Below are 27,356 nucleotides of genomic sequence, written 5' to 3' on the forward strand. Positions count from 1 at the left end.
CTGCTGCTCTTAATCCAAAACACCCACTTTCTTCTCCAATGATAATGGCCGCGTTTCCCAGATTCGTTAAGAAGCTCTTAAGTGCTAAGATCTTCTTAGGAGCGCTCTTAAGAACGCTGTGAAAGAAGGATGCGTTTCCCAGAGTCGCTCTTAGCTTAAGAAGATCTTTCACTAAGAAGGAAGTGTAAGATCGAGCTGACCCACTCTTAACAGCCTTCTTAGCGACCAAATGCTCAGTGATCAAGCCGCGTCAGGGAAATTTATATCCTCCACTTTGCGAAATAATAAAACAATGCTCAGTGTTGAAATGCGCTCATAGCTGCGGACCACTGGCGCATTAAAAAAATAAGAAAATGGTAGATGAAAACAAACTTTATATTGAATTACACATTTAAGTTTATAGTACGGTAAGTTTATAGTACTACACATGAAAAAACAACAACCCTGTGGCATTTCACAGATATCAAGGGAACGGATGTATTAAACTCAGCTGAAGCTCATCCAGAGAGGCTTCACCTGCTACTCTACAGTATATAAATGCGTTGTCAAAGTCCGCGCGTGTGAGAAACGCACAGCACATTCTCGCTGCGAACCATCAGCGTCGCCGTGCGCGAAGCCAGACAGTTTACATTAATGCTGACGTGCGTCAGCACTTCTCTCCACTGGACGTGCTGTCAGACCGGGCTGTCCAGGCAAAGTACCAGCTGCTCCGTGCGGAGATGCGACGGCCGTTGGATCTCTTTGCCTGGACAGCCCGGTCTGACAGCACACACACTTACGCGCTGATAAAGAGGTGGGTGATCGATTTGCCTGGCATCGATTGATTCAGCACAGCAGCAGCACGGTGGACAGCTCCCACTAAGAGCTTCTTAAGAAGCTTCTTTGGCTTGATCTTAAGGTTCTCCTAAGAAGGCAGTTAAGAACGCATCTGGGAAACACCCGTATCTTAGCGCTCCTTCTTAGCCGAACCCTTCTTAAGAGCCTTCTTAAGTCCTTAAGAACGATCGAATCTGGGAAACGCGGCCAATGACAGTATGTCTGCAATGGGCAGTATGTGTTTCAATAATAATGCCGGAAAAATGACGCTCAAAAATGTAGCATAATTTGGAGGAGCTACTGGGGACTGTACTGAAAGGAATTAATAAAATAGAAATGGTCCCAGTAAACATGCCAGATTAAAAGTGTGATTGCTACCAATGCGTCAAATTTGACACCAGAAGCTGTTTCCAAGGGTAAATATTGCACAAAGAAAGTTTTATAGGAAACTTTTGCTGCATCTTTCAGGGCAGAGCAAGCTGAGCTGCACCGTCCAAACATTGAACCTCAGGACTATGAGATGGTGGAGTTCTTCATCAAGAGACTCAAACTGTGGATGGGGCTCACCAAAACTAAAGAGGTTGGTAGTGCATTAGTTGTGTTGGATTTCATGTGAAGAACTGAGTAAATGAGAAACTTGTGCAGTCAATGCATGTTGCTGATCCTACTCATTTATTTTCCTTTCCAGTTCAGGCACAGGGTGAAGTTCGAAGGTATGGACATCCCTTCATCCAGGTCCTCGCAGGAATCCCGTCTCTCCACCCTATCTTCCACCCTTCCCTCTCCGCTCTCTCCCTCCCTATCCTCCTCATTTTCATCCCCCCGTCCCCTGTCCTCAGCCGTCTCCATGAGGTCTGAGGACTTGTCAGTGTCTGAGCCTGGGTTTGACGTCCAGCCCTACCTGGTCCGCCTGCTGCCCTGTGTCAGTGAACTGCTATCTCGTTTTGATCAGGTCAATCAGATTACTGAGGACGTTCACAGCCTGGAAATTAAACTGGAAGAAGCTCAGGCAAGAAGAAGAAATAGGTTGATCAACAATGATGCAGCAACATTCGGAGAGTCAGCAAAGCCAAAGGAATTGGAAGAAAAAGGAAGGGAAACGTCAGGAGAAGTTAGACACAGGAAAACAGGCCTTCTTTACCCCAAGCCACGAGTCTCCCTTCCATCATCATTTTCCTTCACTCCTTCCACACTTAACAACTCCGCTGCATTGATTGTTCCCCATACACGTAGCACTTACTCTGAGTCTGAATCAGTACCAATCAAGCTTCAGCCATCTTTCAACAACCATACTTCTGAAGCAGCCAAGCTTGCAGCTGGAACCTATGAGTTGTGTCCTGTAGGTTCTACTGGATTTGCTAGATTCCCCAGGAGAAGAGCTTGGCATTCTGGGAGCTCTCATTCAGCCGATGCAGCTCAGAGGATCTTTCTGACCCAAGGTGGAGCTCCATGTGGCAATGGAGGAGAACATTTTGCATTCAACACCAGACCAAGGAGTGAAGAAGGGATGAGAAGACAAATCGGTGACGGAGTCCCAGTTAAGAGGAAGGCTTGGATCTCTGAAGGATCAGACTGACCAGGTGCTTACACTGGAAGTGAACTTAGTTGAAAGATTCTATTCCTGTTGGGTCTGTGTAGTGAATCTGACTGGATCTTTGTAGTGGTTTGCAGCTACTGTACATAGCACTGAACAGCCGTACTGTAATGATTGTTGCTTCTTCGGAAATGTAACTAGTTTGATGCGTTGAAAGATGTGGGAAAGTTGAGTTAAAGATGCTATTGGTACTATTGCTTTTGCTGCATGACCAGTAGGAGAAGTCTCCCCCCTTCCGCTGAACCAACATATGACCTTATTTCAGAATAAATATGTACAGTAGTTCGGGTGAGGGACAAATCATTTTTTGATCCTGTTTGAATTGTGCCATGAATTATACATATGATGTAGGTCAAATTAAAAGACAAATCTTCAACTCAAGAAAGTTGTAGTTTGTCATAAAACAAATCAAGGTTAAGACTGAAAATACGTAAAGACTGCACACTCAACAGACACATAAGTGATGTTGTCTTGTTTAACACTCACAAAAACCCCAAACCGAAACCTTGTCAAGCCAGCCCTGGATCAAAAACTTGTCTCAAGCCATTGACCATGATACCTATTTTTTCTGAAATAAGGTCCCATGAGGCACACCAGAAAGGGCAGGTCTTCCCCTTAAGTTCTTGTCTTGTAAATGTCTTGTATGCGAAACAATTTACAGGAATTTCTAATGCTACAAAAAATTGACTCCAATGCATGCACATGCAAAAGATATAATGGAAATGCAAATCATTTTTTCATTATCCAGTGAATTATTTAGGCCAAAAAGCCTGTTGAACATACACATAAAAACAGACAATGGTAAGATAAGTTGTTACTGTGAGTGAAGAGAGAGTGCAATTAGTAATATCTGTATAAATTGAACCGTTGTAAAGCAATTAAAGTGTAATTACTTTTTTTAAATATAGAGTCAAGTTTTCACTTTTGTCTACTTCTTTGCACATAATATTGTTCATTACAGTATTGTATGCTGTAAATGCAGTTATATGCCGATATAGCTTTTGTAAAAGACCCTGTTGATGTTTTACTCCACAGAAGAATAAAGACAAGTGACCATTTGGTCTGAAAGTGTGTGTAAGTTTAAATTTTTCAACCATTTTATTTATAACATTCTTTTACAGGGCTGTGTGCAAAGTGTTTTTAAAAAAAAATATGTTTAGATTAAATGATAACACAGCTCTATGACTATTTTGTTAACAGTAATTCAGATTATTAGCTATCAAAAGGAAATGACCTTGATACAAGAGTAAACACATGATAATGTAGTACCAAACACTTATTGCTGAGACACCACAATCAACATTAAGGTGACTGACTGTGGTATTAGCTTAAAATGTAATGAATAAGTGAAATTAAATATGAGATGTGTGACTTTAATGTACATGGACAATGCATTCAAATGTGGTGACATGCAGTTTGGGTTCACCTTAGTTTAACAACTGTATGTTATTACACATTGTACACATAACATACAGAAAATATGGCCAATATACAACGACATTTAATAGAAAGAACACAAATTTAAAATTTGTTGTATTAAAAGTAAACAGAATAAAATGAAAGTATAAAAAGCAACAGACAAAAACAAAATATGCATAATACTGAAGCATTAACCAAGATAAAACACTAGAAGTGAACTGTTTCATATGTATTAGAGCTGTGAATTTATCTTGGGCATAGTTTTGTATCACACTTTGACTTTTTTTTTTCTGACAAGAGAGCCATTGTGATTTAATAGTGGTTAGCACTTTCAACATGAACACCATTAGTACAAGGCAGGTATGCAAGCTTGTTCCAAGTTTTTGTTCCTTCCTTTAGTCACATAATTGACATTGTCTAGAGGTCAACAATTATTTTGTCCATTGCTTATCTTCACTTATCAGTTATTTGTGTTCATTGCCTTATCATTGTGTAATTTTAAAATGTCACACCGCCTTTATAAAAGAGGATGAATTCCATCTGCAGGCACTCAGGTTTTGGAGTCAACAGGTGAGTATACTACAGGATCACAGACATTTAGATTTTCTGTTTGAATCCTTCTGTAATGTGACGGACATTAGTGACCTGTGCTTGATTCTGCTTGACTGAAATGTATTTTCTTACACAGTTGACAGCAGATCCGAGAAAATGAAGTGGGCTTTTGTTGTGTGTGCCATGGTGGCACTGTCTGAGTGCCTTGTCCAGTAAGTCAGCTGTTACACTCTAACACATTCCTGTTCTTGTTCTGTTTTTGATTCTACCTACAACCTAAACTGTATTAACTCCTAGGGCACCACTGCAGACATATGACACTTAGATGAGCAAGTGTCAGGCCTCTTCATATGTACTGTGCTCACGAGTAAATCTGAATGTAATCGTGCAAATAGTGAGAAGTTTTAGAGGAAGGACAGATGAGCAAAAACATCTTTAAATGTGAATTAAAGGTGTACAAATGTAGCTGAAAGGAAATCAAATTAAGGTGCTCCCATTGGTGAATCATAGGGTCCCTCTGGAGAAGGGTAAAACAGCCAGAGAGCTCCTGGAGGAGCAGGGTCTGTGGGAGGAGTACAGGCTCAAGTACCCATACAACCCCATGGCCAAGTTCGACGAGCGCTTTGCCGTGGGCACTGAGTCCATGACCAACGATGCTGATGTAAGTAACTGCTCTTAAAGCTTGAACAGATGGATGGACAGAACTTTGAGAAATGGCTCATTCCTGTCATGAATATTCTCTGTGTCTCCACAATTCCAGATGGCTTACTACGGAATCATCTCCATTGGAACTCCTCCTCAGTCCTTCAAGGTCATCTTTGACACCGGCTCATCTAACTTGTGGATCCCCTCCATCTACTGCAGCAGTGCAGCCTGCAGTACGTAAAACGAAAGTTTTGCTATCTTATTTCTCTTATCCTGGATTAGGGTTAGGTTTAGGTGTTTTCAACATCAACAAGACCTCCCCAACTTGACAGACATGTTTGAAAGTTAATACCGGACCAGAGAAAACATCATGTTATTTCTGTCGTAATGGGTCTATTCATGAAAACCACAACAAAAGACAGAGTTTGATGATGTCATAAAGTAACATGGGATCATGGGAGTTGTCTACATTGTTAAATAGAATACACAACAACATATTTATATAATTTTGCCTCATAATCACCTCCTCATACCTAAATGAGTGCATAAGTCAATGGCCTATCACTCCCATTATGACTCATATCACGGTTACCAAAATGACATGACCAATGCAGCATAGCATACCTATAATGGTCCCGGTTTGGTTTGATTTAGGCAACAAAAGTATTTGGTTAGGTTTAGGGAAAGATTGTCGTTTGGGTTAAAATAAGTATGCTAGGCTACTTAGGTAATTGTACTTACATACGTGAGTACATTACGTATGTAATTTGATGTACATTACATACATGACATAAGTTAACTACGTTACTTAGTTAATATAACTCACTGTTGACTTTTGGTTTCACACGGGACACAAAGATCACCTGACTTCCTCCTTTGCTGCTGTAATAATTACTACAGCCACTAGAGGTCGTCGCCTAGCAATACATTTAATTTGGGTCTTAATAAACTGCTCTAACAGTTGGGGATAGTGATTGTGGTATAGGTTTTTGATTGTGGTTTTTTTTTATGAAAACGGGCTGTTGCTTTCATTGTTTTCATTGTCAATTGCATTATTTACTTTTAACTCCTGCTGAAGCATAACATAATTATTATGTCATATCAGCAAAAAATTTAAATGTGCACATATACCTTCCTAGACAACCACGACAAGTTTAATCCTGGACTTAGCAGCACCTACAGACACAACGGCAATTCTCTCCGTATCCAATATGGCACCGGCAGCATGACTGGATTCCTTGGATACGACACTGTCACGGTGAGAAATAAAAGAATATTTAACCACTTTGTACTTGAAAATAGCGTTCATTCATTATTCATATTATATATCTAAATGTCATTCAAATTGGAAAAGCAAATGAAGGGGATATTTCCATTACAAACCTAATGATCCCACTGTAGTTTGAGATGGTTTTAATTCGCTGTGTTTGTTTGTCTGCCAGGTGGGTGGGATCGCTGTGAAAAACCAGATCTTCGGCTTGAGTCAGTCTGAGGCTCCTTTCATGCAGTACATGCGTGCTGATGGCATTCTGGGCCTGGCTTACCCACGCCTGTCTGCTTCTGGTGCTACACCCGTGTTTGACAACATGATGACGGAGGGCCTCGTGAACCAGGACCTCTTCTCTGTGTACCTGAGCTCGTAAGAACCGTCATAGATTTGCAATATCCAATCCAGAGAAAGGAAATATTTCTTGACATCAAACTGTTACTTTAATACTAAGACAGCAGCTGATTGCCCGAGTTTATCAGTAATGTCCCACTTTCCTCTCAAGTAACTCTCAGCAAGGCAGTGTGGTGACCTTCGGTGGTGTTGACCCCAACTACTACACTGGTTCCATCACCTGGATCCCTCTCTCCAATGAGCTGTACTGGCAGATCACTGTGGACAGGTAAAGCCACACATACAGCATCACAGGTCGCTCCAAATGTTTCTAAACCAAAGTGATTTGGTTTAGTATATATCTGTCTGATACATGTTCTACTGTGTCTCTCTTTCAGTGTTACCGTCAATGGTCAGGTTGTGGCCTGCAATGGTGGTTGCCAGGCTATTGTGGACACTGGCACCTCTCTGATTGTTGGCCCTCAGAGCAGCATCAGCAACATCAACGCTTACGTGGGAGCTAGCAGCCAGAATGGAGACGTAAGTGCCAAGAAATTTGTGTTGGTTGACAGAATGACATTTCTGTAACTTCACATTGACTAAATGGCCACCTAACGAAGTTAAAAATGTATTAGTTGAACCAACTTTCTATACATTTGCATCTCTTTTTTCACTTTCTTTTCTCCCTCTCTCTGCTCTTAGTACACTGTCAACTGTAACAGCATTGCCCAAATGCCAGATGTGACCTTCCACATCCATGGACAGCAATTCACCCTCCCAGCTTCTGCTTATGTCCATCAGGTAAGCGTTTGATTCCCTGCCAGACTCAGTTTTTCCTCACCTCACTGCACTTCTACTCCATCTAAAATTCTTCTCCTAAATTCCTCCCCCAGTCTCAGTACTATGGCTGCCGTACTGGCTTTGGCAATGGAGGTGACAGCCTGTGGATCCTGGGTGATGTCTTCATCAGGCAGTACTATTCCATCTTCAGCAGAGCCCAGAACATGGTGGGTCTGGCCAGGGTTAGATAATCAACCTGAAGTCACCTCGTCCAAGAGCCTTGCAACAATCATGTGTACATCTTAGTGCTATTGTAGAGTTTCAGTACTGCTGTAATGATGTGAGATGTCTGAGATTCAAACCATTTCCTTGTCCTATAAATGATTAAATGCCCTCAAATTCAATAAAAACAGTTAAATCACTTTGCATGTTGTTTTATTAAACTGTACAACAAATAGACATGACAATAAGAGCCCTATCGTACACCCACAGACACAACAGTGCAGCGTTCCTCCTCCTCAGTTAAATGTTGGTGCATGTGCTCATATGCAGTCAAATGCAGTTGTTGATGGGACAAAGGATTGGGAAACAGCGTAGGCCAAAAGTCCATCCTCCAAGGAACACATACTTAGGCAGCCTACAATACAGCACTTAGAAAAAGTCAAATGTACTTATAAAATGTGTCATGCTACTCTTCAGTCTAGTAGTACTACTACCATGCTTTATCACAATAAATACAAACACCCGGCTGCCAAAGATCACGTCACGTGCTAGCTAGAGGGATAAAGTTTGATGTGCTTGTCCGAGGAGATATGGTATCAATTGCTCTGGTTTGGCTTTGGTATTTTTGTTGCATAATGTCAAGAATCAACTCTGTCAGAGACTATATAAGGTTGAAAAAGAAGGTATAGTATATTCATGCTTTTACAAATGAACAACTGAAATCATAAGCTGTAAAACACACCCTTCCAATACACTCAACAGTTTTACTGCTACAGTCTTACACAGTCTGGTATGACAAGTAGCTTACGGTGGCTAATGTTATCGTGTTAGCAGACTTTGGAAAGAATTTGTTGTGTAACTGACATTACTCATGCAGCTTACTGTGCCAATCCTCTCCTTTCACTTTTAGCAAGTTTTAGAATTGACCAATTTCCCATAAACAGTAGCCTCTTATCGTACATAGACTCACCTTTAGTATGCTACTCATTATGTAACACACCATAGATTTATTGTGCAGTGCACAGGGTGGAGAAGAAACAGACTGAGACACTCTGCACCACTGTTTGATTGAGCATACAGTACTACAAATACCTTTGACATAAAGCCATTGCATGTATGTTTTTTACGTAGTGTCTTTCCATCAAAGGGTGTGTTTCATTGGGTTATCATCTTAAATGAGATTTTGTAGTAGCTCAGCATTGACACAGATTTAGGTTTCTGTGTGTTTGTTGAACAAGTAAATTAAACTCCAGTTGCTTTAATTCTTTTATTGAATTTTAAGAATTGTAATCATTTCTAGGACAAGAAAAAGATCTGCTATGACTGGAAATCCTACGATTGCACTAAGATGTGTGTATGATTGCTGATTGTTGCAAGGCTCTTGGGCAAGGTGACTTCAGGTTTTTTATTTAGCCTTGGCAAGACCGACCATATTCTGGGCTCTGCTGTAGATGGAATAGAACTGTCTGAGGAAGACATCACCCAGGAGCCACTCGCTGTTACCTCCTTTGTCAAAGCCAGTAAGGCAGCCGTAGTGTTTAGTCTATGGGAGAGATTATGGAGAAGAATTTCAGATGTAAGGAGAAATGCTGTGATGGGAGAAAATACAAACTCTGGCAGGGAAAACAAACACTAACCTGACGGATGTAGGCAGAGGATGGGAGGGTAAATTCCTGTCCTTGGATGTGGAAGGTCACATCTGGCATTTGAGGAATATCGTCACAGTTGACAGTCATCTGACCGCAGAGGGAGAGAAGAAAGAGTATCAAAGTATCGAAGTTTGGTTCTACTGTTCAGTTTTCAACTCTCTTAAGTTGTATTTTACTCAACACAAAGCTACAGAAATCTGATTCAGTCAACCACCACGTCTATTCTGGCACTGACCTCTCCGTTATTGACAGTAACTCCCACCAAACTGTTGATGTTGTCGATGTCGCTCTGAGGTCCAATGACCAAAGATGTGCCTGTGTCCACGATAACCTGGCAGCCGCCACTGCAACCAACAACCTGACCATTGATAGTAACACTGAAGGAGAAACACAGCATGCATCAGATAGATATCAAACACTCTTGCCTACAATATCAGTTTGGTTTGGAAACATTTCAAAGGACCTGGGATTCTGTACCCATGGCTTTACCTGTCCATTGTGATCTGCCAGAATCGCTGACTAGACAGGGGAATCCAGGTGATGGGAGCAATGTAGTGGTTGGGGTCAACACCACCGAAGGTCACCACACTGCCTTTGTGCTTTGGTTGACTAGAGAGGAAAGTGAGAACTTTCTGATGAACTCTGATAAATTAGCTAACGTCTTAGTAAAAGTTGTTTTTCTCTGAAAACTGCAAAGCCATGGTTGTCCTTACGCATTCAGGTACACAGAGAAGAGATCCTCGTTGACCAGGCCCTGATTCATCATGTTGTCAAACACGGGTGTAGCACCAGAAGCAGAAATGGATGGGTAAGCCAGGCCCAGAATACCATCAGCACGCATGAACTGCATGAAGGTAGCCTCAGTCTTGCTCAAGCCAAAGATCTGGTTTCTCACAGCAATCCCACCCACCTGGCAGCCAAACACAAAGATGATACAGGGGAGTAAACTTCATAAACTATAGTAGGATCTTTAAAATTATACAATTAATTTTGGTTACAATCAAGATGAATAACAGCTTTCTGCCTTGAGGATGGTGGGACAAAGCAATAATCAATAAGATCTATGATTACACATGCCAGCTCAAAGTGATACTATATTATTTAATTTCTCACCGTGACAGTGTCATATCCAAGGATGCCAGTCATGCTGCCAGTGCCATAGCGGATATTAAGAGGACTGCCGTCCTGTCTGTAGGTGCTGCTCGCAGCAGGATTATACTTCACATGGTTATCTAGGAAGGTACACATGAAAAAAAAGTTGTTGATGTTTGCTGATATGGAATAGGTTTCCAATAACTTTCTTTGTAGTTCAGCAGGAGTCATAATAAATTAAGTACCAATTCTATCTGCATCCCTACCCCAACCTTCCTAATGTTTACTCGAGACTGTCACAAGACCTGTGTTCTCTTACAGGTAGAACTTGATCTTTCTTCAGCCTATGATTATCTCTGGACCATATCTTTTTGCTCAACAGTTAGCCTTAACTCCAACCATACTCGCTCTTACTCTATCCCAATTCATGGCATTTAGGTGCCATCTGGTACGTCCTTTATTCAACATCTATTCTTGAATGGGCATCCCCTAGAAGATCTCAGTCTAGGTGATCTAGACAGGACTTTACAAACCCTAAAGTAAGCTCTTCCAATTGTTTCTGAAGCTCACAAATAGCCATTGCAAATTACCTCGAAATAAGAGAAATGAGATGGCAAGCTTTCTTAAAATGGCTACCAGACCTTAGTCTGTCCATGTAACATCTGTCTGTTTAATGAGTGGAGGTGTATGGTATAGCTTTACATACTGCAGGCTGGACTGCTGCAGTAGACAGAGGGCACCCACAAATTTGATGAACCAGTGTCAAAGATGACCTTGAAGGACTGAGGAGGAGTACCAATGGAGATGATTCCATAGTAAGCAATCTGGAGACAATAAGAGAAACAGATTATTCGTGACCAAAACGAGCCATTTCTCAAAGTTCCATTCATCCATTTGTTCAAGCGTTAGCCGCTGTTACTTACATTAGCATCGTTGGTCATGGGCTGATTGCCCACAGCAAAGCGGTCGTCGAACTTGGCCATGGGGTTGTATGGGTACTTGAGCTTGTACTCCTCCCACAAACCCTGCTCCTCCAAGAGTTCCCTGGCTGTTTTACCCCTCTCCAGAGGGACCCTAGGATTTACCAGTGGGAGCAACTTATTTCATATCCTTTCAGCTACATTTGTATGCCTTTTTTTTGCTCATGTGTACTTCTCATTACTTGTACACGGAGAAACATGACTGAGGTTTTCATGAGCCTACTGCCTTCATTAAAATTTAAAGTAACCCTTGAGCACAATTCATACACAGAGAGCTGACACTTGCTCATTTAAATATCACATGGCTGCAGTAATTTCTCAGGACCTCATGAAGTGTAAATAGGAAAAATCCAAAATAGAAGAAGTAAAGGAAAATGATACAACCAACTTACTGGACGAGGCACTCAGACAGTGCCACCATGGCACACACAACGAAAGCCCACTTCATTGTCTCGGCTCTGCTGTCAACTATGTAAGAAAATGAATTTCAGTCAAGCAGATCTGGTCACAATGTTAACCACCGAACCATTCAAACTGAAAATCTGCAGTAATAACATTGTAGGTTTATGTGTACTCACCTGTAGACCCCAAAACCTGAGTGCCTACAGACAGGCATGCATCCTCTTTTATACAGGTGGAGTGACATTTTGCCATTACACAGTGATAAGGCAATGAACACAAATAACTGATAAGTGAAGATAAGCAATGGACAAAATAATCACTGACCTCAAGACAAAGTCAATTATGTGATTAAAAGAAGGAACACAAACTTTTGGAAAAAGCTTGCACAAATGCAGTTTAGTATTTGTGTTAATGTTGAAGGTGCTAACTGGTAAAAGACGTGGCAAAGCATCACTTTGCCAACTCAAAAGGTGATATGAAAAGATTTTCAGGATAAATGAATATAATAATTGTTAACTTTTTGAGTTTTAATGTGGTTAATGTTTCAGTTTAATGCATACTATTTTGTTTTCATGCATTTGATGCTTTTCTGTTACTTCAATCTCCCCTTCTTTTGTTTAAACTGATAAAACCAAGCTGCATTTTAAATTTGAATGTATTTTCCACACACAGGCTCTCATCATAACAATGTTTGAGCTATGTTATCTTGTGTTTATTCTTAAATCAGGATATTTTCCTTTAGAAAGATAATAATATGAATTATTAGTGTTATCACTTAAAGCAAACACACTAAGAAAGGTGATATCAGTAGCCAAAGCTAAGCACAGCTATGTGCAGGCTTCATCACAAACATGCATATACATGCACACAGCCTGGCAATAGCAAAATGGTGACCCAGGTTTGGTCATGATACGTGCCCTTTTGTTATAGGCCACTTCCACTACCACATCCCCTTTTAGCCAATTGGCATGAACACAAACACACACAATTCACCTCCATGCCAAATTTCAGCCGACTAGGGCCTAAAGATATGGTCGCAAAAGGGGAGGGGGACACTTTTGGGGACCAACCAACAGAGTAACCTGCAGAGCTGCTGGACACTCCTAACTCCATTGGGGCCACCAGAAGCCCCCCGGTAGGAGTCCCCTCCATACAACCACTTTTTTATCACGTCCAAAGTTCTATGCTCAAGTCAGATGATGACACATGAGCCAACTCCATTCACTGAATTGAGGCAATGAGATTAGGCAGAAAGCACCAGAAACTAGAACGTAATTGTAAATTCATTCTCATACAAACAACGAATCAAGCTCATGAGCAATAAAACATACCCCTGCTAAATTCAGTTCATTCAAAGGTTTTATGATACAGTCTTACTTGTTTTGGTGTGACCAGTAGCTTTTTATTAAAACATTTTATCAAATTATTTTGATGGTACAGTCTCTTGTAATAAGGTGCATGGTGTCTCTGCCACAGCCCCCTATCACTTGTTTCTGCAGTGAGAGCGCAGGATCACAGCGTTACATAAATGTTTACTTCAAGATACAATGATGTAACGTGTTTTGTTTGTAGTTAGCTTCACATTATGTCTGACAAATTACAGACCTGGGATTTGTATCTATGACAGTAGTGTTGCACTCAGAAAGTGTGGAAGACTGAAAACTGTAAAAAAAATAAATAAATGAAAGGCAAACATTATTAACACATGTATTAATGAGGCCCAGCCAGAATTACTGTGGTCCACCCAAATCTGAAATCCTGGTGTCCTGCCTGTTTGGGCCCATCTTTCTGCACCTGGGTGTGTTGATATTAAATGAGGTGTGGTCAGGTGCTTTGATGGTGCATTGCTATCTTTAGGCAGCAGAAAGTGACTGCCATAGACCAATGAAAAGCTAGTCTAAATTCAATGGCACAGTTTTATTCTTTCTATTTAAAGGGTGCACTATCCAGATAGTTGATGCACCTGAAAAGATGGGTTCAAAACACATATACACTGTGCTTTAGGGCTTCTGCTTTTAGGTATTTTAAACTTTTCCTTGCATGCAGTAATGTCACTTTCCTTTGGCACTAAATTCCCTCAACTGTACGTCCATATTCCTATGCATTCGCAAATGCCAGATGCACCTGCAACTAGCACATTGCTATTTAAAAAGTAACACTCCTCTTTGCTGAGGGACAGGTATGTATTCCTTGGATGATGGACTTTTGGCCTACGCTGTCTCCCAGTCCTTTGTCCCCTCAACAACTGCATTTGACTGCATATAAGCACATGCACAAACACTAACTGAGGAGGAGGAACGCTGCACTGTGCAACACTTTGCGGTGGGTGTATGATAGGGCTTTTTGTTGTACAGTTTAATAAAACAACGTGCAAAGTGATTTAACTGTTTTTTATTGGATTTGAGGGCATTTAATCATTTATAGGACAAGGAAAAGGTTTGAATCTCAGACATCTCACATCATTACAGCAGTACTGAAACTCTACAATAGCACTAAGATGTACACATGATTGTTGCAAGGCTCTTGGGCGAGGTGACTTCAGGTTGATTATCTAGCCCTGGCCAGACCCACCATGTTCTGGGCTCTGCTGAAGATGGAATAGTACTGCCTGATGTAGACATCACCCAGGATCCACAGGCTGTCATCTCCATTGCCAAAGCCAGTACGGCAGCCATAGTACTGATACTGTGGGAGGAATTTAGGAGAATAATTTTAGATTGAGTAGAAGTGCAGTGAGGTGAGGAAAAACTGAGTCTGGCAGGGAATCAAATGCTTACCTGATGGACATAAGCAGAAGCTGGGGGGGTGAATTGCTGTCCATGGATGTGGAAGGTCACATCTGGCGTTTGTGCAATGCTGTTACAGTTGACCATGTACTTAGAGCAGAGAGAGACCCATTGTCCTCACCAGGGTGTTGAACTGACTTTTGTCATCATAACCAACTAGGCTGGGCAAATGCTCATCTTGGATGGCATCTGGCACTTTAGAGAAGTGTTCTACTCACAGCTTAATCCTGGTTTAAATGTACTTGCAGAAGACAGACAGCGAGTATGGCATTGTGTGGGTAACTGGTTTGCGAATGTCACAGCGTGTGAACCGAGTATCCATGGTGGCGGCGGTGTTTTAGTATTGCCAGACATAAGCTATGGACAAAAAACAGTGCATTTTATTGACTGATATATAGACTAGTTTTCTGCATCAATGCACAACCTCAGCCCTAGTCATCTGAAGTCTATTGAGTGAGTGCTTAATGAATGTCTTTTTCAAGATATACATTAGAGTGGCCTCTTATTTTAATCAGCCCAAGATACACCTGTGTAATAATCGGTCTTTTTGCTGCGTGTCACCCCCCTCTCTGTCATCCTGTTTCCTGTCATCTCTCTGAGTTTCCTATCATTAAAGGCCAAATAGGTAATACATATAAAACAATGAGAAAGAAAGCCTTTTGAATGCACAGATGAAGTCTTCTTTTTCTACTTGTTTAAACGGTGAAAAATGGTAAAAAGTGTGAACATGGTACACATTATACGTGCTTAACTTTAGCATGTTAGCATTGTGATTGTGAGCCTTTTAGCATAATGACATTAGCATTTCACTCAATGCACAGCTCTGCCTCTCACAGCAGCTAGTATTTCAATAGACTTCAAAAGTCCTGTTCAGCTAAATGAAAAGATAGTTGTTAGTTGTTCTTCTACCTCTTAAACTCAATAAAGTACTATTACAAAATCTGAACTGAACAAATCTCAATAAAAGCATTATAACTTTTTAAAGCCAATTAAAAGTTGTTTTGGAGAGACCTGTTTTTCACATGACAATGGATATGTCAATTTTAAATTCCTTTACCCACACTCTGTCAAAATTTGGGCTACATATTATTTCAATGCTGCAGTTTCAGCCTCATACCTGGAATGGCCAGATTAAACAAATAGCACTAAACCACTACTACTGTGACTAAACACATGGAAAAGCACTATGAGAGGACGAAGGAAGAGCTAAAAGTTAAGATAGCCAGGGCAGACGAGCTTACATTAGCTCTCACAAACAACAACAACTTTAATTAAATTTAGCTTTTGTAAGCTACCGGTCACACCAAAACAAGTAAGACTGTATCATAAAACCTTTGAATGAACTAAATTTTGCAGGGGTATGTTTTATTGCTTATGAGTTTGATTCGTTGTTTGTATGAGAATGAATTCATCCTTGACTTTTGGAAATGTATGTGTTGGTTTGTCCCGAAAAATGTCCCCACCCTTTGCGGCCATATCTTTTCGCCGTAGGAGGTTGAAATTTGGCATGGAGGTGAAGTGTGTGTGTTTGTGTTCATGCCAGTTGGCTAAAAGGGGATGTGGCAGTGGAAGTGGCCTATAACAAAAGGGCACGTATCATGACCAAACTTTGGTCACCATTTTGCTATGTATTGCCAGGCTGTGTGCATGTATATGCATGTTTGCGATGAAGCCTGCACCTAGCTGTGCTTAGCTGTTTACTGCTATCACCTTTCTTAATGTGTTTACTTTAATTGATAACACATTGCTATGAATATTTGATCAGCAATAATTCATATTATTATCTATCTAAAGGAAAATATCCTGATATAAGAATAAACACAAGATAACATAGCTCAAACACTGTTATTGAGAGAGCCTTGTGCCATGGGGATTGACTCTGAAGTTTAAAATTAAATGATAGTAAAGGTGTCAAATGTTTGACTTTAATATACATGGAAAATACATTCAAATTCAAAATGCAGCTTGGTTTTATTAGTTTAAAATAAAATGTTGAGATTGAAGTAACAGAAAAGCATAAAATGCATGAAAGTAAAACAAAATATTATCCATCAAACTGAAACATTAACCAAAAAGTTGACAATTATTATATTAACCCTGAAAATCTTTTCATATCACATTTTGGGTTACCAAAGTGATGCTTTGCCACTTCTTTTACCAGTTAGCACCTTCAACATTAACACAAATACTAAACTGCATGTGTGCAAGCTTTTTCCAAAAGTTTATGTTCCTTCTTTTAATCACATAATTGACTTTGTCTTGAGGTCAGTGATTATTTTGTCCATTGCTTATCTTCACTTATCGGTTATTTGTGTTCATTGCCTTATCACTGTGTAATGGCAAAATGTCACTCCACCTGTATAAAAGAGGATGCATGCCTGTCTGTAGGCACTCAGGTTTTGGGGTCTACAGGTGAGTACACATAAACCTACGATGTTACTACTGCTGATTTTCAGTTTGAATGGTTTGGTGATTAACTTTGTGACCAGATCTTGATTCTGCTTAACTGAAATTCAATTTTCTTACATAATTGACAGCAGAGCCGTGACAATGAAGTGGGCTTTCGTTGTGTGTGCCATGGTGGCACTGTCTGAGTGCCTCGTCCAGTAAGTCGGCCGTATCATTTTCCTTTACTTCTTCTATTTTGGATTTTGCCTACTACTTACACTTCATGAGGTCCTGAGAAATTTAAGTGAAGGCAGTAGGCTCATGAAAATCTCAGTCATGATTCCCTGTGTACAAGTAATGAGAAGTACGCATGAGCAAAAAAAAAGGCATACAAATGTAGCTGAAAGGATATGAAATAAGTTGCTCCCTCTGGTGAATCCTAGGGTCCCTCTGGAGAGGGGTAAAACAGCCAGGGAAATCCTGGAGGAGCAGGGTTTGTGGGAGGAGTACAAGCTCAAGTACCCATACAACCCCATGGCCAAGTTCGATGACCGCTTTGTTGTGGGCACTCAGCCCATGACCAACGATGCTAATGTAAGTAACAGCGGCTAACGCTTAAACAAATGGATGAACAGAACTTTGAGAAATGGCTCGTTCTGGTTATGAATAATCTCAGTTTCTCTTGCTGTCTCCAGATTGCTTACTATGGAATCATCTCCATTGGAACTCCTCCTCAGTCCTTCAAGGTCATCTTTGACACTGGTTCATCAAATTTGTGGGTGCCCTCTGTCTACTGCAGCAGTCCAGCCTGCAGTATGTAAAGCTATACCATACACCTCCACTCAATAAACAGACAGATGTTACATGGACAGACTAAGGTCTGGTAGCCATTTTAAGAAAGCTTGCCATCTCATTTCTCTTATTCGGAGGTCATTTGCAATGGTAATTTGTGAGCTTCAGAAACCATTGAAGAGTTTACTTTTAGGGTTAGTTAAGTCCTGTCCACCTAGACTGAGATCTTCTAGGGGATGCCCATTCAAGAATAGATGTTGAATAAAGGACGTACCAGATGCCACCTTAATGCCATAAATTGGGATAGAGTAAGAGTGAGTATGGTTGGAGTTATGGCTAACTGTTGAGCAAAAAGATATGGTCCAGAGATAATCATAGGCTGAAGAAAGATCAAGATCTACCTGTAAGAGAACACAGGTCTTGTGACAGTCTTGAGTAAACATTAGGAAGGTTGGGGTAGGGATGCAGATAGAATTGGTACTTAGTTTTGTCAGAAGCATCGCAATCCTTTTTGTCCTAAAATAGCTCCTTATGAAAGCCACTTATTAGTGAAGATGACTGATAACGAGGGTGGTTGCATCAATTTATTTTGATTTCTTATTTCTGCTGAACTACAAAGAAAGTTATTGGAAACCTATACCATATCAGCAAACATCAACAACTTTTTTTTCATGTGTACCTTCCTAGATAACCATGTGAAGTATAATCCTGCTGCGAGCAGCACCTACAGACAGGACGGTAGTCCTCTTAATATCCGCTATGGCACTGGCAGCATGACTGGCATCCTTGGATATGACACTGTCACGGTGAGAAATTAAATAACATAGTATCACTTTGAGCTGGCATGTGTAATCATAGATCTTATTGATTATTGCTTTGTCCCACCATCCTCAAGGCAGAAAGCTGTTATTCATCTTGGTTGTAACCAAAAATCGTATAATTTTAAAGATCCTACTCTAGTTTAAGACGTTTAGTCCCCTGTATCGTCTTTGTGTTTGGCTGCCAGGTGGGTGGGATCGCTGTGACAAACCAGATCTTTGGCTTGAGCAAGACTGAGGGTCCCTTCATGGAGTACATGCATGCTGATGGCTTTCTGGGCCTGGCTTACCCATCCATTTCTGCTTCCGGTGCTACACCCGTGTTTGACAACATGATGAATCAGGGCCTGGTCAACGAGGATCTCTTCTCTGTGTACCTGAATGCGTAAGGACAACCATGGCTTTGCAGTATCCTATTCAGAGAAAAAACATTTTTACTGAGACATAAGTTAATTTATCAGAGTTCATCAGAAAGTTCTCACTTTCCTCTCTAGTCAACCAAAGCACAAAGGCAGTGTGGTGACCTTCGGTGGTGTTGACCCCAACCACTACATTGCTCCCATTACCTGGATTCCCCTGTCTAGTCAGCGATTCTGGCAGATCACAATGGACAGGTAAAGCCATGGATACAGAATCCCAGGTCCTTTGAAATGTTTCCAAACCAAACTGATATTGTCGGCAAGAGTGTTTGACATCTGTCTGATGCATGCTGTGTCTCTCCTTTAGTGTTACTATCAATGGTCAGGTTGTTGGTTGCAGTGGCGGCTGCCAGGCTATTGTGGACACTGGCACATCTTTGGTCATTGGACCTCAGAGCGACATCGACAACATCAACAGTTTGGTGGGAATTACTGTCAATAACGGAGAGGTCAGTGCCAGAATAGACGTGCTGGTTGACTGAATCAGATTTCTGTAGCTTTGCGTTGAATAAAATACAACTTAAGAGAGTTGAAAACTGAACAGTAGAACCAAACTTTGATACTTTGATACTCTTTCTTCTCTCCATCTGCGGTCAGATGACTGTCAACTGTGACGATATTCCTCAAATGCCAGATGTGACCTTCCACATCCAAGGACAGGAATTTACCCTCCCATCCTCTGCCTACATTCGTCAGGTTTGTGTTTGTTTTCCCTGCCAGAGTTTGTATTTTCTCCCATCGCAACATTTCTCCTTACATCTGAAATTCTTCTCCATAATCTCTCCCATAGACTAAACACTACGGCTGCCTTACTGGCTTGGACAAAGGAGGTAACAGCGAGTGGCTCCTGGGTGATGTCTTCCTCAGACAGTTCTATTCCATCTACAGCAGAGCCCAGAATATGGTCGGTCTTGCTAAAGCTAAATAAAAAACCTGAAGTCACCTTGCCCAAGAGCCTTGCAACAATCAGCAATCATACACACATCTTAGTGCAATCGTAGGATTTCCAGTGATAGCAGATCTTTTTCTTGTCCTAGAAATGATTACAATTCCTAGAATTCAATAAAAGAGTTAAATCAACTGGAGTTTAATTCACTTGTTCAACAAACACACAGAAACCTAAATCTGTGTCAATGCTGAGCTACTACAAAACCTCATTTAAGATGATAACCCAATGAAACACACCCTTTGATGGAAAGACACTACATACAAAACATACATGCAATGGCACAACTTTATGTCAAAGGTTTTTGTAGTACTGTATGTCAATCAAACAGTAATGCAGAGTGTCTCAGTCTGTTTCTTCTCCACCCTGTGCACTGCACAATAAATCTATGGTGTGTTACATAATGAGTGAGTAGCATTCTAAAGGTGAGTCTATGTACGATAAGAGGCTACTGTTTATGGGAAATTGGTAAATGCTAAAACACGCTAAAAGTGAAAGGAGAAGAGAGGCACAGCAAGCTGCGTGAGTAATGTCAGTTACACAACAAAATCTTTCCAAAGTATGCTAACACTATAACATTAGCCACCGTAAGCTACTTGTCATACCAGACTGTGTAAGACTATAGCAGTAAAACTACTGAGTGTATTGGGAGGGTGTGTTTTACAGCTTATGAATTCAATTGTTCATTTGTAGGAGCATGAATTTACTATCCCTTCTTTTAAACCTTACATAGGCTCTGACAGAGTTCATTCATGATCTGTGAGGAACAGTATATGCTCATCCCCAGGTTCATAGATTTTTCATAGATTCATAGTTTTTTTACAAGATAGGTTGAAATGCTTCAATGTTGAACAACATATTATTTTTCATAAACTGTACAATGCTGCAGCACTGCTTTTCACCCTGTTTCTGAAACACTCCATTTTAGCTCCTGTCTCTCTGAGGCCCCCTTCCCAAAAAACCTAGTCTACTCTGATCGGTCAGGTCCAACAGCCTGAGCAGGGAAAGCCCACATGAAGTGCACTGGGCTTTGATGCCAAAAGAGTGCCGCAGGAATGTGTCCTAAAACCCAGAAATTAGTTAAGATTTTTGCACTTACGACTCCCGATCTGTGGTTTAACACAAGCTTAATTTCAAGTTCTGGTCTATGACATAAAATACTTTCTTAAATAACCCACTTGTGAATTTCTAACCATAATGTGTCTTAAAAATGTTGACAATAACCTTCATCACAACGAACACGGAAACTAATCTATTCACTGGTTTGCCTTTACAGGCATACTTTGCTTGCCAACTATCCCAACTCAAACTTTCGTAGTTCACAATGTTAGCTTTTACTTCTGGCAATTGCATTACGTTTCCAAAAACTATTGCTGTATCTTATATTCGACAATAATCCAAAGCCAACTGAAAAATTCCATTGGCTTTTTTGTCAAGTGAATCAGGGAAATGCTAACTTTCAGGTTGGCCTGCAAATATAGGTAATCTCTTCAGCAATCTGTTTGACGTAGTGCCCATACCATGTACATACAATGTCATGTGATGTACACAAAACACTTTTTCCCAAAGACGCAGCTGTAAAACAGTTACAAAAAATTTTTTGGGAGTGTCACAACCCTGACTCGTTTCACTATCATACTTTGATCCTTTGAAGGCACAACCTGCCATTTCTCCCATCAGTTCATCTGTACTTCACTACAGTATGGTTGAGTAGGAATTTGATCTAGTCTTGGCCTAGTGGACCACTAACGGGACACTTAACATTACAGGTTATGGTTTTTATGGTTTGAGCAAGCTAGCTGCTGGGTAGTTCACACATTGGACAGAAGCACAAGTGAAATATACAAAAACAGAGCCTGCACACTAGATGATGCTACCACAAACAATTACTAACTCCGTATGTGATGTTTTGGGCACTTCTCTTGTGTCGTGTTAGATTTGTAGTCATGGCTGGTGTGATCCCATTACAAAATGGTTACATTACATGACTACATTGATGGCATGAGGAAGTTTTACCATAACTGCTTATGACCTCCATCAAACATTACAGGGAGAGGTAACTCTGTTTTTAGATTTCCTCATGCAGTGCACTTCCTGATAACAAAAACCTGATTGACTGCTGCAGGTACAGGTTTTTTTTGTCTCTTACGACAGTGCTATTAAGATAGTTACCTGAACACCGCAGCCTTTAAATGAGCAGCATAAGACAGTTTAGGACGAAATCAGTCCTTGTACACGTCTGCACTGTCAAATCTGAGGTAATAAAGAACCCAAGGAAGGCTGTCAATCATCTTGGCAGGGTAAGTGGCGTTCCTCTAAATGTCTGTCCTTCGTTTCTATGCTTTTTTTAATGGTGATCTATTAGCTAAAACTACTGTGTTATGAAACTGAGTTGACTTTGATTTGTTTCATATAGAATCTTAGATGACAATGTCTGCAACAAAAGGCAAAAAGAGAAGAGAAGTAGCAAGCTACTGTGACTGGATGTCCCAACTACCAGCTGAACTTCACAACATTCCTCTCTTTAATCTGGCCATTCCAGGTATGAGGCTGAAACTGCTGCATTGTCTTATCTTTTCATTTATCTGAACAGGACTTAAAGTCTATTGAAATACTAGCGGCTGTGAGAGGCAGAGCTGTGCATTGAGTTAAATGCTAATGTCATTATGCTAAAAGGCTCACAATCACAGTGCTGACATGCTAAAGGTAAGCAGGTATTATGTGTACCATGTTCACCATCTGACACTTTTTACCATTTTTCTCCGTTTTAAACAACTGCCGGGATAATTTGTCCACATTACAGGTGTGGCATATCAAGATGCTAACAAAAAGCCAATTATTACACAGGTGTATCTTGGGCTGATTAAAATAAAAAGGCCACTCTGATAAGTATCTTGAAAAAAGACATTCATTAAGCGCTCACTTAATAGACTTCACACAACTAGGGCTGAGGTTGTGCATTTCTGCAGAAAACCAGTCTTTCTGGTTTTGCCACCACTTGCCTAACACAGTGTCACATCTCCTTTGCATAGAGTTGATCAGGTTGTTGATTATGTCCTGTGGAATGTTGGTTCACTCCTCTTCAGTGACTGTGTGAAGTTTCTTGATATTGGCAGGAGCTTGAACACACTGTCGTACAGGCCAGTCCAGAGCACCCTAACATGCTCTATGAGTGACATGTCTGGTGAGTATGGAGTCCATGCAAGAACTGGCATGGCATCGTCATGGCATCTCTGTGAATTCAAATCAATAAAATGCACTGTGTTTTGTCTGTAGCTTATGCCCAGCTATACTAAAACGCCACTGCCACCATGGATACTCTGTTCACACGCTGACATTCGCAAACCAGTCACCCACACAACAGCATCCTCGCTGTCTGTCATCTGTCAAGTACATTAAAACCAGGATTAAGCTGTTAGGAGAACACTTCTCTAAAGTGCCAGATGCCATCCAAGATGAGCATTTGCCCAGCCTAGTCGGTTATGATGACAAACTGCAGTCAGTTCAAGACCCTGGTGAGGACAATGGGCATACAGAATAGCTTTCTCGAGATGCTTTCTGACAGATTGTGTAGAAATTATTTGGTTGTGCAAACCAAGTGTTACATCCGCTGTCCTGGTGACTGGTTTCAGATGCTCGAGCTGGTCTCGTTAGAAGTGGTTTGTGGTTATGAGGGCAAGTTGGATGTACTGCAAAATTATTGGAAATTACAAGAGCTCTGATGGATATTCCTGCAGTTAGCATGCCCATCTGTGGCATTGTGTTGTGTGATTAAAAATGCACATTTTAAAGTGGCCTTTTATTGATAGCTGCCCAAGGCACACCAATCATGCTGTTTAATCAGCATCTTAATATACCACACCAATCAGGTGGATGGATTATATTGGTAAAAGACAAGACAAAAAAGTCTGAGGTCTTTCACTTAACCTCGTGAAAATTGAGATAAAAATGTTGGTAAGGTTAGTAATATTTGCTAACTCTAAACATAAAGTAAAGGTAAGGCTTATGGGAATGTCATTCATTTTGCAGGTATTTAGTCAGAAATGATGGTATGGACAAATTACAATTTTGACATAATGATGGAGCATGATAGATGGACAGGGGAAACCCAACAATATTCAATTGGGAGGAAAGATGAGTGTCTGCACCAAATTTCATGGTTATCCATCCAATAGTTCATGGAGATAATTCACTCAAAGCCACAAATGTCAACCTCATGGTGGCACAAAAGGAAAAGTCAGTACATTAGCAAAGTAATTAGGATTCCTCCTCTGGGCTCCATGAATGTATGTATAAAAGTTAGTTACAACATATCAAGCACATGTCGAGATATCATCCTTAATTTAGTGAAAACTCTGACCTGCTGATGGCACTAGAAAGGACAGTCAGGCATCATGGATCCCTGGCACAAATTGTATGGCCGCCCATCTGATACGCCTGGTTGTGAGGACATTTCAGACTTGACTAATGTAGTGAACTGACCAACCCATCAATAGACAGATTGATGACATCCATAAAGCCATGGTGTTAGCATGGCTAAAAATCCAAAATCATCAAATTTGGAGATGTATGGTTTTCCCTGAAAAGCAAGTTTCTTAACAATTCTATAACACTTGTTGTTTGTGTTTCTGTGTGTTTTGTAATTCCTAGGTAGCCATGACTCAATGAGTTATGACTTGGACATCAACTCTCCTATAATAGAGCCTGAAAGACTGAAAAGATTAAGCAAGATTTATTGTGCACGTAAAATAGTGCGCAAATGGGCGCTCACTCAGGTAAATGGTGTTTAAATGTTCAGTCAGTAATGAATGTTCTTGTGCATAAAAGATGTTGTTGACTGTTGTAGTGGCTTGTAATGCAGGAGGAGACCATCACAAAGCAACTGGATGCAGGAGTTCGCTACTTTGACCTGAGGATTGCTAAAAAGCGGAATGACACCAACCCCACGAGGCTTTACTTTCATCATGGGCTGTACACACACACTGATGTGGAGGTAAAGATTGAAATGTCATATACGTAAACCATAAGAGCAGAGCCTCTTTTAATTATGTATACATGTATACATCGATTAATAATATTATATATTATTATTAGTAGGATTAAACCAACCTTGCAGAACATTGGTCACCAGTGGTATCAGGATTTTTTAGTCTACAGGCAATCAGCACTTCTGGATTCTATATTCTGGGCAGGATCTAGACACAGGTATTCTAAGCACACGCCTAAGGTCTCCTCGCTAGTAGGGGGCGGAGACAAAGGAGAAAACATCATCAACTGCCATAAATAATAATTAAATCATTTGTAACATACATTTTAAAATATCCTAAACATCTAAAAGAATCTCAGGCCTAGGGTCTAGTGTGATCTATCCATGTAGTAATCCAGCCCTGTTTATAGTTGACCACTTTTATGCCAATAAATATGTAAATAAATACACAAATGACTTTATAACTTATAGAGATTATAAATGTATAACTGTGTATAACACTCCACTGATCAAATAGAATATGACAAATTTAGATTTTGTAGACTGAAAGGCTGTCTGGTGACCTTTTGGTTTAGGTTGCCGACTTGGCTGTAACCCTTCACTGCATATAATATCTCCCTCGATCTCCTGCCATTTCCTGTCCCATTTATAGTCTACTATCAAAAATAAAGTCACTAATGTCTGAAAAGATACTTTTAAATAACATTAACTTACAATTTAGAGGCTTAAATTTTAATGTCAGAGGAGTTGGGGGTCATGAACTCATGACCTCAGTAATTCTAAAAGTCTGGCTAAGTCCCTGAACATGCTAAAGTTTGATCAGTCAGTGAAAATACTCTTCTTGTAACCAGTGCCATGGAGCGGTAAAAGTACTTTGGTACATTTCTTTATCATTTTTTATTATGAACCACAATCCAAATGATTGACTGATGTGATTCTGGTGCTTCTCTAATAAATGAGAACAACCACATGAAAATGTGCATGTAGCCTACTTTTTTTAAGAGCTTCTGTTTTGCCATTGTGATCAGACTGTTCTCAGGGTCATACATGACTGGGCAGAGAGTCACCCCAAAGAGATCCTCATTCTGGCTTTATCCCACTTCAAAGGCTTTGATAAAAAGAATGACCAGCACCTCCACAACCATCTCATCAACTTCATCAAGACCTTGTTTGGACCCAAACTCTTCCTCAGAGGGGTAAAGTATATATTTTTATTTAATTAAGATAAATAAGTCAAATATATTAAAATAGCCTGCTTACTGTAAGCTGCTGTGGCTTTCAAATAAAAAGAACATGGCTTCATACCACTTCCAAAACAAAATCTTTGTATCATGTATCACAACAGGAAACCCCCACCCTGAAGAAGTGCTGGGACCAAGGCAGAAACGTCATAGTTTCGTATGATTACCCAATAAAACGGCCCCTTGAGATGTGGACTGAAATAATTTATTACTACGGTAATAGTATGGATTCGACAAAAGTTGAATCAAAACTTCGTCAGCAGTTGGAAAAAGGAAGGCCTTCTAAACGTGAGTTTCCTCTGTATCTGCAGCTCAATGAGTCCAGTATGTTGTGAACAGGACGTAGGTTGAAAATGTCTATATTACTGTGCAAATTCAAGAACAGAGCCCTTTGAAAATTATATTGTGTTGTGTGAAATGATCTCTGAGCTTTAATTTGCCCCTCAATAACCTGCAGAGTTCTTCGTCTGTGGCTTGAACCTGACACTGCCCAACAATGCCAAGATACTCGTGTACATCCTTCGACTTTGTGACAACTTTCCCAACGTCATACGGAGGAGTCTGCCTCGCCTGCTGCGGTGGGTGAAAGAGCAGGCGGTCAAAACACCCATGAACATCATCGCCTCAGACTTGGCGACTCGAGGCGGCTTCGTCTCGATGGTCGTCGAGCTCAATATTTCGAAACACGTGTGAAAGCATCGAGGAAACATGTCTCTTTTTCTTTGTTTTTTGGAATGATTAACTTTTCACTCTTTTTTTTTTTTTTTTTTTACAAGTTCACTCTCTTGCTCTCTAACTAACCAATGATGTACTAATGCAAGAACCAACAGAGCACACACTGGGATTGTTTATGAGTTCTCCTGGTCTGTTGGCACGCCATCATGTGTCAAACCGTGGTATTGCAATAAAATGCTCACCTCATGCCTGGAAGTTTTGGCTGGTCTGTGTGTCAACAAAGTAGCCAACGTTAGCTTGCTAAACTTACTTAGGAGCACACTTGGTGGATTACGATGTTAAGACTAGCATTGCGTCAGTCGACGTCCAAAAATAGCCGTGTGGAGCCTGCACGCCTGTTGACTGCAGCTTTTTTGGCAGCGGACAGTCACCATCAGAACTCAGGGGGTGACATTAGGTGTTTCAGACGAACTCCCCACCCACCAACACACAGGTTACAGCTCCTCCACCATCACCAGCCGGCCTACTACCTCAGGTAAAGCCAACACGGCTA

The 27,356-nt window shown here is 40.7% G+C and overlaps 6 protein-coding genes across 6 annotated transcripts in view; 5 read left to right on the forward strand and 1 right to left on the reverse strand.

The window, feature by feature from the left end:
• Window positions 1-3,447, forward strand: part of pkd1b (polycystic kidney disease 1b) — a gene marked incomplete at its 5' end in the record, with an annotated part of 30,097 nt that extends 26,650 nt beyond the window's left edge. Inside the window, 2 exons of the mRNA XM_084341564.1 lie at window positions 1,285-1,396; window positions 1,505-3,447. Coding sequence (XP_084197690.1) covers window positions 1,285-1,396; window positions 1,505-2,392 — 1,000 coding nt within the window. The 3' untranslated portion in view covers window positions 2,393-3,447. The remainder of the gene's footprint in view (window positions 1-1,284; window positions 1,397-1,504) is intronic.
• An 805-nt stretch (window positions 3,448-4,252) lies between these two features.
• Window positions 4,253-7,788, forward strand: LOC311250474 (pepsin A-like). Its single transcript, XM_084342172.1, has 10 exons — window positions 4,253-4,399; window positions 4,518-4,593; window positions 4,892-5,042; window positions 5,142-5,259; window positions 6,166-6,284; window positions 6,469-6,665; window positions 6,799-6,915; window positions 7,025-7,166; window positions 7,329-7,427; window positions 7,520-7,788. Exons 2-10 carry the CDS (start codon window positions 4,538-4,540, stop codon window positions 7,655-7,657), a joined length of 1,137 nt encoding a protein of 378 aa, XP_084198298.1. The 5' UTR covers window positions 4,253-4,399; window positions 4,518-4,537; the 3' UTR covers window positions 7,658-7,788.
• A 1,170-nt stretch (window positions 7,789-8,958) lies between these two features.
• Window positions 8,959-27,120, reverse strand: LOC311250413 (pepsin A-like). The gene is made up of 10 exons (XM_084342083.1): window positions 27,046-27,120; window positions 11,742-11,817; window positions 11,293-11,443; window positions 11,076-11,193; window positions 10,391-10,509; window positions 9,991-10,187; window positions 9,767-9,886; window positions 9,513-9,654; window positions 9,266-9,364; window positions 8,959-9,171 (listed from the first exon to the last, which is right to left on the reverse strand). The coding sequence occupies exons 2-10, from the start codon at window positions 11,795-11,797 to the stop codon at window positions 9,034-9,036; spliced, it is 1,140 nt and encodes a 379-aa protein (XP_084198209.1). The 5' UTR covers window positions 11,798-11,817; window positions 27,046-27,120; the 3' UTR covers window positions 8,959-9,033.
• On the forward strand, window positions 17,078-19,957 carry LOC311250351 (pepsin A-like). Its single transcript, XM_084341992.1, has 9 exons — window positions 17,078-17,143; window positions 17,369-17,519; window positions 17,621-17,738; window positions 18,405-18,523; window positions 18,724-18,920; window positions 19,030-19,149; window positions 19,262-19,403; window positions 19,552-19,650; window positions 19,745-19,957. Exons 1-9 carry the CDS (start codon window positions 17,088-17,090, stop codon window positions 19,880-19,882), a joined length of 1,140 nt encoding a protein of 379 aa, XP_084198118.1. The 5' UTR covers window positions 17,078-17,087; the 3' UTR covers window positions 19,883-19,957.
• On the forward strand, window positions 22,331-26,821 carry LOC311250217 (PI-PLC X domain-containing protein 1-like; the record flags this gene model as incomplete). Its single annotated transcript, XM_084341793.1, has 6 exons — window positions 22,331-22,442; window positions 24,551-24,675; window positions 24,762-24,893; window positions 25,916-26,083; window positions 26,233-26,416; window positions 26,586-26,821. 6 exons carry the CDS (start codon window positions 22,331-22,333, stop codon window positions 26,819-26,821), a joined length of 957 nt encoding a protein of 318 aa, XP_084197919.1.
• The window catches only part of spata20 (spermatogenesis associated 20), a 45,165-nt gene continuing 44,849 nt past the window's right edge, over window positions 27,041-27,356 (forward strand). Inside the window, exon 1 of the mRNA XM_084342081.1 lies at window positions 27,041-27,338. Within this exon, the coding sequence (XP_084198207.1) occupies window positions 27,139-27,338 (200 nt within the window). The 5' untranslated portion in view covers window positions 27,041-27,138. The remainder of the gene's footprint in view (window positions 27,339-27,356) is intronic.

Source organism: Pagrus pagrus, assembly GCF_965226575.1.
Source record: "Pagrus pagrus genome assembly, chromosome: 21".
Taxonomy (NCBI): domain Eukaryota; kingdom Metazoa; phylum Chordata; class Actinopteri; order Spariformes; family Sparidae; genus Pagrus; species Pagrus pagrus.